Source organism: Lissotriton vulgaris, unplaced genomic scaffold, assembly GCF_964263255.1.
Source record: "Lissotriton vulgaris unplaced genomic scaffold, aLisVul1.2 SCAFFOLD_1943, whole genome shotgun sequence".
Classification (NCBI taxonomy): domain Eukaryota; kingdom Metazoa; phylum Chordata; class Amphibia; order Caudata; family Salamandridae; genus Lissotriton; species Lissotriton vulgaris.
In genome coordinates, this window is record NW_028255417.1 from 334,475 (window position 1) to 348,395 (window position 13,921).

Consider the following 13,921-nt stretch of genomic DNA (forward strand, 5'->3'; position numbering starts at 1 on the left):
AAATGGGCTGGTGCAAGCTGTCTCACTGCTTTAGAGTGGGGAGCTCGGAGCAGCGGACAGGGTGGACACTGGCTCAGCAGAAGAAATAGTTACTATTCAGTCAAAGGGCTGCTGAAACTACCCCTCATTGTTAGGCCTGAATTGGCAGTTCCTTAACCCCTTGGCCGCAGCGGTAATTCCGCTGCAACGCTGGGGGTGGAGGGGGTCCGCGCGGCGCCGCCATGCTCATGACGGAACCACTCCATCACGAGCCACGGGTGCGTTGTGCTTGTGACGGAGTGGTTCCGTCACGGCCCTACCCGCTTAATAAAACGACCACGCAGGCGCGGAATTGACGCCACGTAGGCGGGGCCACTGCGCCATGACGGAACCACTCCGTCACCAGCACAGCGAGTCCCTGGCTCGTGACGGAGTCGATCCGTCACGAGCACTCAAGGTGTTAAAATTTATCTAAAGTGAACTTTGGCTCCACTCAGACACGCATTACTGTCTCACACCATGCTACTGGCTTTCTGGTGTATCACTCCACATTCGAGGAACTGAGGGGCATATTACCAACGAATAGCGATATTTATCGCTAACTAGGCTTAGCAACAATTTTTTTATTGCTAAGCATCGTCGGAAATTATTGCTGAGATAACGTGCTATTAGCTACGTTTATCTCCAAAGCGATAATTTTTCCGGCGATAGCGTGAATATGGCTGAGAATACAGCGATATTCACGCATTAGCGACTAAATGTTCTTAGCCATGTTATCCACCTCCCATTGGATAACATGGCTAGGAACTGGTCTGGGCAGGTGTTAGTTTTTGGCGATATTAGCGCTTAGTGCGAATATTGCCATTGCTAAGCCTGCCTTGCTAATAGGCGTTAGCGACTGCTTTCAGTCGCTAACGGGTTGGGACGCCCACTTTGCATGTCATTAGCGATAATTATCGCCAACATGCAAAGCGGGCCCCAAACCGCTCGCTATCGCCTACAAGCTGTCGCTTACTGCTGTTAGTGACAGCTTGCTAATAGGGCGATAGAATTTTTGGCTCTTAGTGGCCGAAATTGCCTATCGTCCCCCCTTGATAATATGCCCCTTAGTGCTTCCATTAGCATGCTTGCGGGCTGTTATCATGGGAGCCAACTTGTGTGAAACACGGGGCTCAGACACCGCCAATATCTGAACCGACGAGCTCGACATTTGCAGAGGCAACACTAGCAAAACCTACAGGCATCAGGTGCATCGTCATGTCAAAAACGCAGATACGTTTTCATGGCTCCTCGTCCCTTTAGGCAATACTAGCTGCTGTTGCTGTGCTGCCGCGACCACAGGAGGGGTTAGGCGTCAGTCAGGTGGCACACACACTCTTCCTGGTTCTCAGCAAGTCTTAACTTAAAACTACATGGGCTAGATAATGATCCAATTCAGGGGTGAATGCCTGGATGTTACATTACAAAAGGGCTTGTTGGCAATGGTTCTGGTTTGATAGAGCGAGGTTTCAAAATAAGCTGGATATGGATGGTACAGCGCTTAGTATCTTGGAGAGGCCGTGGGTGAGAGGAGCCTTTGATGCAGCTGACATTCTTATATGGAGCAATGGGTGTTGTATTTGATCTTTTTTCTACCGGTCAGCAATTTTAGGGCTCATTTCTTTTAACTTTATCTCTTTAGATGTTGCTGGGTTCTGCATCCTTTGTTGCCTGTGAGCTCGTTTTTGAACCATCCTAGAAAGAATATAACAAAGTGGTCCAGAAATTGTGCTATATCCAGGTCTAGTCAGTTCCATCCAGGGTGAGGTGCATTAGGAAACTATTTTGCTGAGTAAGTTTCTCTGGTGCTATATATCATTTACTTTTTTAATTACCTGGGGTGTTAAAGATGGGCTGAATTCAGTCATAATGCTCATGTGCTAAATTTGTTCCTGATGGGTGGACAGAAATGGAGATGTTTTCATTTGAGATATGTATTTGTGGTGTGTGTTTCTGGAACAATTCACGTTTCCCCGCTGCATAGGAGGAAGCAGCCGGAGTTGGAATGCATTTGACTAGAGACTGCAGATCCAGTGGTTTGGGTACAGATGTTTGCAGAGTACCGGTGTATTTAGATAACTACCCGATAAACCACATAGAATCATGAGCCAGTTTGTAACACGGAAAATCTCAGACATTCCTAGGAGAGCACCTGCTATTTCAGTAAGAAAGTCTAGATTTCTTCTGGAGGAATCCTTGGTGGTGTCTTGGTGAACTTTCATACCCTGAAATAGTACAGATATACTAGTTGGGAGAACCACTGGAGAACTTCCAGGCTGTCAGCATTTCATACCAGACCTATATTACCTTCCAGAATGTGGAACAGCATTGTTTGTGATATCTTTATGTATTTTTGATCACTGCAGATGTTTTATTAAAAAAAAATGAAAGGGGTCAATTCACACAGACAAATAAATAAGGCAATGAAGACTCTGGTTTTTCATGGCTGAAAGCTGGTGTGTCCATAATGCTATGCTGGAGGATTTTCCTGTATTTTAGATTGGTGGAAATGCTTGGGGCTGATTATTCAAAGGTTCAGGATTTGAGTTATAGTTTGGAGGGACTAAAAATCCTCCAATTTCTGGACATGTGGTGCATGATTTTCGTCTGAATTTCCTCTACTGAATGGATAACGTTATGGAGGAAATGTAGTTAGTGTACTCTGCTCTGTATTTAGAGTGTCATCCAGATACTCAAGAATTTTCAGCCCCCTCCAAATTCTAAATGTGGCTCTGCCGCTTTCTCCCGTCCCCATACATTGTCACCTTTTCCTGTTTGGCGTGGTCTCTCGCGGGCTCTTGGCTGAGACAGGTAAAATACCATCATCCGTTATGGAAGATTCATTCAAGCCCACACCTAGCGACCCGCAGTAACCTCCAGTCTACCACATGGTCAGCTGGGAAACAGTCTTCAGCCCCCTTTGCTTCCTCAGGATTGGCCAATGTTTGCACTTTTCCACCAGCTGTCTCATGCTTACGGGCAATATTGAGGTGGCCTTGGTTTAGACACACCAAACTCCGAGGTTCATAAATATTACAAATCTGCAATCATTACAAGCCAGTGCACTACAAAACTCTTAAACTAAGTATTTTGGGGAAGATTTACAAGAAAGTGACCCATCTGTATAGATGCGTCACTTTCCCTGCGCCACCATTAGAAACCCTTGCGCCACTATGGATGCGCAGTATGTACAATACGGTGCACCATGTCGCAAGGATTGACAGATGCGTCAGAAATTCTGACGCATCTGTTGACACAAAAGTCACGCATTGCTGGAGTTGTGTCGCAAGCACAACACAACTCCAGCAATGCAGGGGGAGGCCTATCCTCGTTGTGCTGCGTCACTCCTTACACCTGCTTCAAGTAGGCGAAGAATTTGACACAGTGGCATCCTAGAAGTGGCGCAGTGAAATCCCACTCTGCATATAATATGCCTGACACAGGTATATGGTGACGCAGGGCTTTACAACGTGATGCATCTCCCTAGATGCGTCACGTTGTAAATGGGCCGCATTGTTACGCTGTGTCCCAAAAAGTGACGCAATAGCGGTGCAAAAATGACCCAAGTGGCTTGTAAATCTGCCCCTTTGTTTTCAAGAAGCACCCACTTGTAGTCAAGAGTCAGCTTCCTGATAGTGAAGCAGCCTTGGATGAGCCACATGCGGGAGGTGTTAGTGACTCAGGCCCGAGTGACGTGAATCTTGTGAAGAAAATCACAAATCTTCAACTCTTTTTGTTAGTCACACCACACACCAAGCAGGCATTGCACAGAACTGAATTTCTTACCAGCCAGAAAAAGAGAGACCGGAGGACAAATTGATGTTAAGCTAGAACATGAAGAGAAAGAATTGGTGGGGTTACTGTCAGAGCCAGGCCTTGAACTGGAATCAATGTTCTACGGGTGTAGGGTTCTAATATGTGACTACAAACGTCCACTGAAGGATGCATCTGGAAATTCTTAATGAGAGCTTGTGCAGGGCAGGGGGCTTGGTATTGTGCAGTGGATTTGGGTAAAGATTCCCAAAGGATATTAAGGACCTTGCCAGTTGTTACCTGTGGTAAGTGATTCTGCAATCAAAAATAAAATATCAGTACTTCAAGATGTGGTATTGACAGGGTTCAGTACTACCAAGCAGTTCCAAGTTCTGCACTTTGGAATGAGGGATATGCAGTAATGGTAAAATTAGGCAAATTGAAAATGCCCACAGTTTGTCCGAGAGGCGTATTTGCTCAAATCAGGAAAAAGGTTTAGAAACTGTTCTAGGGAGCAAGAAAGCAGGCTAGTTGTGTATAGGATAGTTTGTATCTGCTTGTTAGTATGCGTAGGAAGGCAGGACCACATGATTCTATCACACAGTGAAATGGGGGAAGAATCAATAGACTACAAGTACACGCAGGTTCAGCTCAAACATGTGGGGGACAGATACTACGGCCCAGCAGTCAATTCTAACTCTATGTTACATTGTGAAGTTAGGTCAGATTCCAAGCACACAGGACCTTTTCTATACCCGGCACATAAATGGGATGGAAAGACTTAATGGGTCATGAGTCTCGTCGCTGTTATACGCATTGTCCACACAGATTTGATGACACTTGAATCCCTTATTTTTCTTATATCACGTGGTGACATGGTATGGAAAGACTCAATAGGTGATGGATCCCTTCTAACTATGTTATATACCTGGTGTCGACCCAATTTATGGAAACAGACCATGAGTGCCTTCTAGTTCCTCAACAGCACAACACGGCATTCTGTGGACTGACTCAATGTACCATTAATCTCTTCTATCTCTGTTAGACCCATAGTCTGAACAGTCTTGATGGACCTTGAGTTATACTAAATGATGGAAACAGACTTGGTGGATGAACCATTTTTATTATACCAAATGGTGGAGACACGCCTGATGGACCATACGTTGCATCTACCCTATACCAGGTGTTCGGGTCCGACTTCATGAGCCAAGACTATCTTCTATCTCTATTACACTATGTGACGGGAAAGGTAGAGCAGGTTACATGGACCATTAGTCTTCTTTTTTTTATACACTATGGGGCCGGTGCGTAGAGCCGCTCGCTTGAGGACCGGAGCACGGACGGAAGGTGGCTGCCTCCATCGCCCTTAGTGCACCGCATGTTCGTGGGGCACCCGGTGCTAAATCATTCGTAGACAACCTGATTCTGGGTCACGGTTTCGCAAGTTATACAATATGGTCGAGGCAGGCTTGATTGCTCAAAATAATTTTCTATCTGGTACAGTATGTCGTGGGGGCAGACATGATAGGTTAGGATCGATCTATTTCTATTATTACTTGTGGTGGGCACAGACTTCATGGACTTTGAATTAATTTGATCTCTATTTTACCATGTGTTTTGGAGGACTTGAAAAATATGACTTCTTTCTGTCTCAGATAACCCACGTTGTGGGGAAATACTCTGTGGACCACGAGTTTCTTTTATCTTTGTTATATCATGTGGTAGGAACAGGCTTCGTAGAATGCGAGTCACTCCTACCTTTTACACTGTGGAGGGACAGACTCGACTGAAAAAGATTCCTTTCACATCACAGTAGGGACAGGATTCACAGTGAACATAGTTTTAGGATGGAAACCTTGCAGCACCAGGAAAATTGAGGTGAGGAGTTGCACGTACCTGTTGGGAAATAATCAGCCATTTTCTTAAGATAGATCTCTTCATCCTTCTCCAAGAAAACGCAGATGATGATGCGGTCCACCTGTAACTCACAGCAGAAGAATGGAAGGTTACAGCAAGAACAATAGAGCTTCTATCCAATAGTATCCCCTAAGCGTAGGGACATGTAGGGCCAACGCTTAGTTTTCTGAAAGGAGAAGCATCTACTTCTAAAGTTGACTTGGGCTACAGAGAAACAGAAGAAACTTGGGGACCAGGAAGCACGTCAAATAAATGGGGATGATATAAACTTTTTTTTCTGTTTCAAATTTTGTATTGCCAATATAGACAACAAATGTGTTCAGTTAGTTCAACGTTTGCACAACCATTTGAATCTAACAGTGTCTTATTACAGCTTTGAGAGTATCGAATGGCACACTCAACACTTGTTTGGTTCACCAGACATAAGCTACTTTCCTCCATAACAGAACACTATTAGCCATTACTTCTGCATGGAGACATCACATCCCCCAAAATAGATCAGTGTGACAAGCAATAGCGATGAATCCTTATGAAGGCAGTAAATCATTGGAGGTGTACATCAGCAATAAGAACAACATATTACATTCTAGCTCACAGCCTGGAACACATCCTCCTACCTGTAATTTTATCCATGCCTACCACTTTGGCAGTAACCCAACAATTTAGATGATTTAGCTATGGTGCAACAGTGTTTCAGTATTAGCTTTGCAATTCATAGCATCTTGCTTTTCTGTTAGAATAGGAGCCCAGTTGATGAATATACCAGCTGCAGCCCATGCAGGTAAGAGCGTTGGGGCCGGGTGAGGGGAGATTTTGACGAACGATGATGAGGGGAAATTAAATAAATAATTAATTTTCCCTCGTCATCATCCATCGAACCCCCCCCCCCGCGTTCTAACCTATACGGGCCGCGACTGGCGTATACTGACCTACGTCTCACCATTCTTCAAAGGAATAAGAACAAGGGTGCTTCCTTGCGGCTTATTCAAGTTCCACCCCAGTCAATTTATCTAGCAAATCAGTGTTACCTTCTTGCGAAAGTCCTGAACCATTGTTCACTCGAAGACGAGGTGAAAGAATGAAGTCCCTACTGCCCTGGGCTGCTCCTATAGGCTAAGGTCATTTTTATGGAGCCTCGCCAGGGTAACAGACACAGAATAAAGTTACCACTGATGTAAATGATGAGGAACATGCACATACACTTGGAGTATTAAAAGTGCAGGGAGGGACATTGAAGACTGAATTCCTTCATAAGGTCAAGGAACTCTGGGTGACCTGGAATATCCTTTCAAAATATGGCAGAGGATATTTTATTCCTTATAACATGTTCACACCACTTCTTTTCTAAAAAAAATCTCTTGCTTCTTCGTATGAGCAAGGAGTGTTGCAAATATGTCGAATAAACACAGAATTTGTTCACAAATTTAAACACACCGATGTATAGCTAGTAAAGCTCATAATATATCTGAACATGCAGTGTGATTCCTGTTGTAAATGTACCGAACAGCTCTGCAAAAAAGCAAACATACGGCCACAACTGGAGTGTTCTAATTACTTTTCATCTCATGAAAACAATTAAGATGAGCTAAAAAGGACATCCTAAAATGAGCCTTTTTCCAATAGGGAGCCAATGCAGAGAGTGTAGTATGGGAGCAGAGGGAGAAACAGATGGGAGGTTGCATACAAGTCTAGCTGCAGTATTCTGCCCCACCTGTAATTTAGAAAGCAAGGTCTCATTTGCACCTAAAAGTAGAGCATTTCCACAGTGAAGACAACTTGTAATTAAGACTTGAACTAGGGTTTTCCGAGAGGTAGGGGGGAGCCAAGGAAATACTTTTTTTCAATGATCACATGGTGGCAAAAGAGGTTCCACATGGGTTGAGACATGTTCTTTTATGGACAGAGGAGTGTCTAGCTTAACACCAAGATTTTCAACTACTTGTTTTGGGGGTGGGACAAGTCCCATTTCAGGTGGCCACCAATTTGACCTCCACAGGTATCGGGCTTTCCCAAAGAGAAGTATTTCAGTCTTTTCTCCATTTAGTTGCAGGCAGTTGGACATTCAAGAAGCAATCTTCCTCTGACTGTCAGAGAAGCCGGCTTTCACCCCTTCCAGATTGGGGCCAAAGGAGATGACCAACCGTATGTCTTTGGCGTAGGGTATTGTCTCAAAGCCACATGTCTTGACGACTTGTGCCAAAGGGGCAAGGTAGATGTGGGTCTTAGTGTGGTCCCCTGCGGAACTCCTTTCCCAACCGGCATGGGGCATGGTTTAAAGGGCTTCGGAGAGATAGTTTGAGTACAGTCTTTCAAAAAATCAACAAACCGTTGGAGTGCTTTGTTGTAGACTCCAGTATTGTGCAGCCTGCAAATTAAGATATCATGGAAGAATGTGTTGAAGGCCACAGTTAAGTCCAAAAGAAGGAGTATCATTGGGTCCCTGCATCCAGGGATAGTCTGACAGCATCAGTGACAGAGACTAGCGCAGTCTATGTACTGTGATAACTTCCAAAGCCTGACCAGGAGGGATCAAGGTGCTATGTTCTCCCCCCAAAGTTCAGAGCTGCTTGTGTACAATGCTCTGTAAAAGTTTGCTAAGTTGAGGAAGCAGTGAGATCGGGCAATAATTTGAGAGGCTGTTAGGGTCAGCTCTGGGCTTTTCTAAAATGGGGAGGCTTGGGCAGTTTTTCATATATCAGGGACTGAGTCTATGGAAAAGATTAAAAAGGGACGTAATGGCGGTAGCAATTGAAGTGGAGAGACTCGACATAATGCTAGGAGGGCACAGGTCCAATGGTGACACTGATGCGGCTGTTTCTAGGAGACTCTGGGTCCACTCTAGAGTGCCAGGGACAAACCTTTACAGATGAAAGATGGCCATGGCCTTAGGTGAAGGCAAACTAAAATCAGGAAGATAGTCAAACTGGCTCTGGGTTGGGGGGAAATTTGTATAAATATTAGTTATCTTCTCTTCAAAAAAGTTGGCTATCGGGTCGCATAGCTCTTGTGCAGCCAGGATCACACATGTGCAAGCGCGTGATTTGATGAAATCATTGAGTGCTTTGAAGAGAGTTTTTGTGGAATTTCGTGCTTGTTCAATGTTGTTTATTATAAATGTTTCTATGGACCATTTCAATAGTTTTGTGATAGTTCTTTAGCAGCAGTTGAAATTCTTCTTTATCTCTGGGAGCTTTGGTCCATCGGCAACGCCTTTTCAGCCTTTTGCACTTGGTTTTCCCTTTTGTACTTGGTTTTCCCTTTTGCACTTGGTTTTCCCTTTTGCACTTGTTTTTCTGCAGTTTTAAATGAGCTGAAAACCATGGCCATTGTTTCTTCCAGAGGCGGCAGTAGCCTGTATGATAGGGACGATGAGGTCAAGTGCCTAGTAAAAGGAATCATGAAAATTCCCCAGAGCGACCTCCAACTTTAAATTGCTGAGAGGCTCAGATAAAAGGGAAGCCTTAGCAGATGAGATTGGAGAGAGAGACTCCGACCATCTCGTATTCTGTTCGATTTTACCAGCTCATTTGTTTTTGGAATTTGAAAATGAATCAAATAGTGGTCTGTCCAGAGAAGCAGTAAGGGGGGTTCACACCTAAGCTCATGGGAATTTGTAAATATTAAGTCTGGGGTTTGACTGGCCAAATGAGTAGGCCCCTCCACAACCAGCTTAAGCCCTAGCATCTCCATGTCAGCCAAAAGAAGGGCCACCTCATTCTTTTGGACATTTTCACAGTGAAAATTGAAATCCCCCTGAAGGAAAAGATTGTTAGATGCTAAGATGTGAGGGGCAATGCACTCCGCTAAAAGATGACTGAAGTTTTCCTTAGCTCCAGGAGGACGGTAGTCCTTGAAGAAAGTGGTACATAATACGTTTCAGGCAAGCATTCCTTGATAACTTCTTAGTGTACTGGAAAACACCCTATAACCGGACTGATGGCATTGAAAGGACATTTCCTCGTTTGTCAGGAACTTTCTCTAGCCAGCACCCACTTGATACTCCCACTCACCAGGCAGGCACATCAGTTCAACCCTTCTTTATTCAGCAATGATATTTTTGACAGGATGGTGGAAAAAACTGCATGTTCTAGTGTAGTGTCATGGTGTGAGAATGTCTGTTTGTGCTGCACTGGTGATGTTACTGAATGGTGGGCGTGGATGAGAAAGCGTGATGATGCTTGAAATGCTGGAGAATTTGGGATGGAAGGAGTCTAGCAGGTAATTACTGCAGGAGGGAAGATGAAAGTCATGACAAGAGCTGGGATCATGATGCTGTACTTAAGGGCCCAACATGTAATAACGACTTCTGTGACCTAGCAGGGTGTCTCCAGATTCTCCTGGGTGCAGGCCTTGCCTCCAGTTTGCTACAACACTTTGAGGTCGTACCTGTGGAGAGCGCTTCCCAGCTACCGTGAGGGAAATACCATCACACAAAAAAGTGCATGCTTATATACGCAAAATAAAAAGCCGATGCTCCAGCCGCGCCCCATGCAGGTAAGAGCAGTGGGGTGGTGAAGCCGGGTGGGGGGGTTTCGACAGACGATCAGGGAAAATGAATTATTTATTTAATTTTCCATCGTGGTCGCCTGTTGAATCCCCCCAATCCCCATCCTGACTCCACCGCCCCAACGCTCTTACCTGCACGGGCCGTGGCTTTGGAGCTCCCAGACCCTCTTTGCAAAAGAAGTTCAGTATTCAGAGAGCTACAGTAGAGTGTTTTGATACAAATCTATTTCCCTAGCGTCATACCAGATTTAATAAAGAAAGCGACTTCTTGGTGTAAACACATTGTTGTTTCTTATAGAGATGCGGTGGTACACCACAGCTGTTTGTGCCAGCTGTTCCATCCTGTGTTTTTTTTATTTTTTTCCCAGAAATTTCCTGTGTTTTCAAGAGTGCTTGGAAACCCCTAATCCTATAGACTAGTCACACTTTGACTTCGGTGCTTCTGGGAACAGGCGAGGTTGCTTAGGGGAAAAGGAGCGCCTTCTCGAAGAGCCTTAATGAACATAAGGGCATATTACCAAGAACCTCGTTAAAAATGTTGCCGTTTTAGCAGCAGGAAACTGTTGCTAAAACTGCGATAATGGGCTTGCTAATATGCGATATAGAATTCCAATAGAAGCCCAGGTTACATGTCCTGCACATCTAACCTGGGCTTCTATTGGAATTCTATAACGTATATTAGCAAGCCCATTATCACCGTTTTAGCGGCAGGAACGGTGATAATTTTAACGAGGTTCTTGCTAATATCCCCCAAAGTGCTCAACCCTCAACATCCTACAAGAGGGTTGCAGGTCGTGGGAGTGGGTATAAGGTTTTTGGGGATACAGTATGGCTCAAGAGAAGTCTACTGATCCCAGGGGCGTAGCTTGGTCAGTAAAACTGGGGGAGGGCGTGTGCGCTTTAGATTTTCCAACAATCACGCAAGCATATAATGTTACAATACATTATACAACAAGAAGGGTGCATGAGAGGGACTTACGGGCAGTGGAAAGGGAGAGGAATGAGGATTGAAAGGGGTACTAAGTAGGAGGAAAAACTATATTATGTAAATTAACCAACAGTTTTGAAGACTTTCAAAACAGAGATAGGGAGAGTGTGTGTGCTTTTTTCCCTATGTGTATGTAAAAATTGCAGATGAAATCTGACAGACACCTCACCATATCCAACTGAAAGCACTTGTACTCAACTGGTTACCAGAAAATACAATTATTGCAGGAGTGTAACACCCCAAACACCCCCCAGAAGCTATGCCCCTGACGGATCCTTATGTAAAACCTAGGATCCACCCACAAATGGCACTAATTGCCCCCATCTTTAGTGCGTGTTCTGTAAGTACACCCTATAACAAGCATTGGGAGGATCAACACTTCTCGCCGATGGTGAGCTATTTGCTTCGGCAATCGGGTGGGGTGGGCAGCGGCGGCCGGCACAGGTAAGAACGGTGAGGTGGGGCAGGGGGGAGGCCGAAAGATGATGGAATAGGTATTATTTATTTACTTAATTATACCTATTCCTTCATCTGATGGCTTCCGTCCGTCCACCCCGCCCTGCACCCCACCCCACCCCGCCCCACCGTGTTTACCTGTGCCACCCGCTGCTGGGGGTGGGGAACGGTGGATAATGGCACGGTTAAACAAAAAAGCGCTATGAGGATGTCAGCAATTGTCTCTTCATAGCCCTTTTTAGGTTTTGACTGGCGATGCGTACTTCAGTACGCATGCGCCAAAAAACCTTTTGATGTGTGTGTGTGGGGTCGGGAATACGCCCTCTCCTCTCATTGGCTAGCTCCATAAATGGAGACTAGCCATTGGGAGGAGGGGGCGTCCGTCAATCTCGGACCAGATTCGGGGGCGTTCCCGAGAATTTTTGGCTTTTGGCGACTTCACGCGACGTCAGCCAAAAGCTGGGAACGCCCCCAAATCTGGTCCGCGAGGCGGCTTTGTTTCCAGTTACCCCGGGCACTGCTCTGATAACAGGATTACTCATTGCTTTCTTATCGGGTGTTGTGGGCGTGGGCGGCGGCGGCGGGGGCGGGGGGGGGGTGATCGTGCTGCGGCAGAGGGCACATTTCAGGTGGTAGGGTGCCTTGTGTCCCGGCGCCGCTGGAACGGGTCCAGCCTGTCCGGTCTGCGTGTACGAATGCTAATATCTGAAACCTAACGTAAAACAAGCATTTGCAATGATTCTCACATTAGTTACACTTTGGGGTATTTGCGCTGTAAATAGCAATGCTTCTTTATATACAAGTTGGCCATTAACCAGTGGCGGGGGTCCCGAGAAAAGAAATTACGCAACGCAAATGCATGCCAGATAAAGTAAACTGCGGCAGCTTGTCGGTTCTTAAGAGGGGAGGGGGAGAGAGAAGGGGCGTCTTTTAAACCAGCCTCGATGCCCCAGAGCCAGCGAGCTTTGAGGTGCAGGCAGATGGGGCAAGGACGCAGTGCTGTGATGTTTCAATGCGCCCTAGCACCACGTGGTTGTAGATGGGGGTCCTGGTACAATGGGGGTATTGGGGGGGTGGGGGGAGCAGGGAGGTGATGGTTTTTAGCTGCGCTAGGCGGCCGAGCAGCAGCGTTCATTGAGCTGGCATTAGCCCCGTGTCGTGAATACTTGAATGCAAGCTGGACGTATTTACAAGAACATGCCTGCCGGTGTGTCCCTACTCCAGCCAAGGGAAGCTTTGGAAAGTAGAGGGGGAACAGCACGCGCGAGTGTGGCAGCAAAAGGGGGGGCGCATTTCGGCAACCTTGCCCAAAGGACTTCCAAGGGTGGAATTTAAACTTTAAGGGGGAACGGGGCTTCCCGCGAGGCAATGCAAAGCGCCCCCGAATCTGGTCCGCGAGGCGGCTTTGTTTCCAGTGACCCCGGGCACTGCTCTGATAACAGGATTACTCATTGCTTTCTTATCGGGTGTTGTGGGCGGCGGGGGCGGGCGGGGGGGGTTGATCGTGCTGCGGCAGAGGGCACATTTCAGGTGGTAGGGTGCCTTGTGCCACTTTGTGCCCCGGCGCCGCTGGAACGGGTCCAGCCTGTCCGGTCTGCGTGTATGAATGCTAATATCTGAAACCTAATGTAAAACAAGCATTTGCAATGATTCTCACATTAGTTACACTTTGGGGTATTTGCGCTGTAAATAGCAATGTTTCTTTATATACAAGTTGGCCATTAACCAGTGGCGGGGGTCCCGAGAAAAGAAATTACGCAACGCAAATGCATGCCAGATAAAGTAAACTGCGGCAGCTTGTCGGTTCTTAAGAGAGGAGGGGGAGAGAAAAGGGGCGTCTTTTAAACCAGCCTAGATGCCCCTGAGCCAGCGAGCTTTGAGGTGCAGGCAGATGGGGCAAGGACGCAGTGCTGTGATGTTTCAATGCGCCCTAGCACCACGTGGTTGTAGATGGGGGTCCTGGTACAATGGGGGTGTTGGGGGGTGGGGGGGGGGGGAGCAGGGAGGTGATGGTTTTTAGCTGCGCTAGGCGGCCGAGCAGCAGCGTTCATTGAGCTGGCATTAGCCCCGTGTCGTGAATACTTGAATGCAAGCTGGACGTATTTACAAGAACATGCCTGCCGGTGTGTCCCTACTCCAGCCAAGGGAAGCATTGGAAAGTAGAGGGGGAACAGCACGCGCGAGTGTGGCAGCAAAAGGGGGGGCGCATTTCGGCAACCTTGCCCAAAGGTCTTCCAAGAGTGGAATTAAAACTTTAAGGGGGAACGGGGCTTCCCGCGAGGC

At 46.4% G+C, this 13,921-nt stretch overlaps 1 protein-coding gene across 1 annotated transcript in view; it reads right to left on the reverse strand.

The window, feature by feature from the left end:
• Positions 1 to 13,921, reverse strand: part of LOC147659140 (ADP-ribose glycohydrolase MACROD1-like) — a 106,872-nt gene that overhangs the window by 17,243 nt on the left and 75,708 nt on the right. The window contains exon 5 of the mRNA XM_086951945.1: positions 5,668 to 5,749. Coding sequence (XP_086808071.1) covers positions 5,668 to 5,749 — 82 coding nt within the window. The remainder of the gene's footprint in view (positions 1 to 5,667; positions 5,750 to 13,921) is intronic.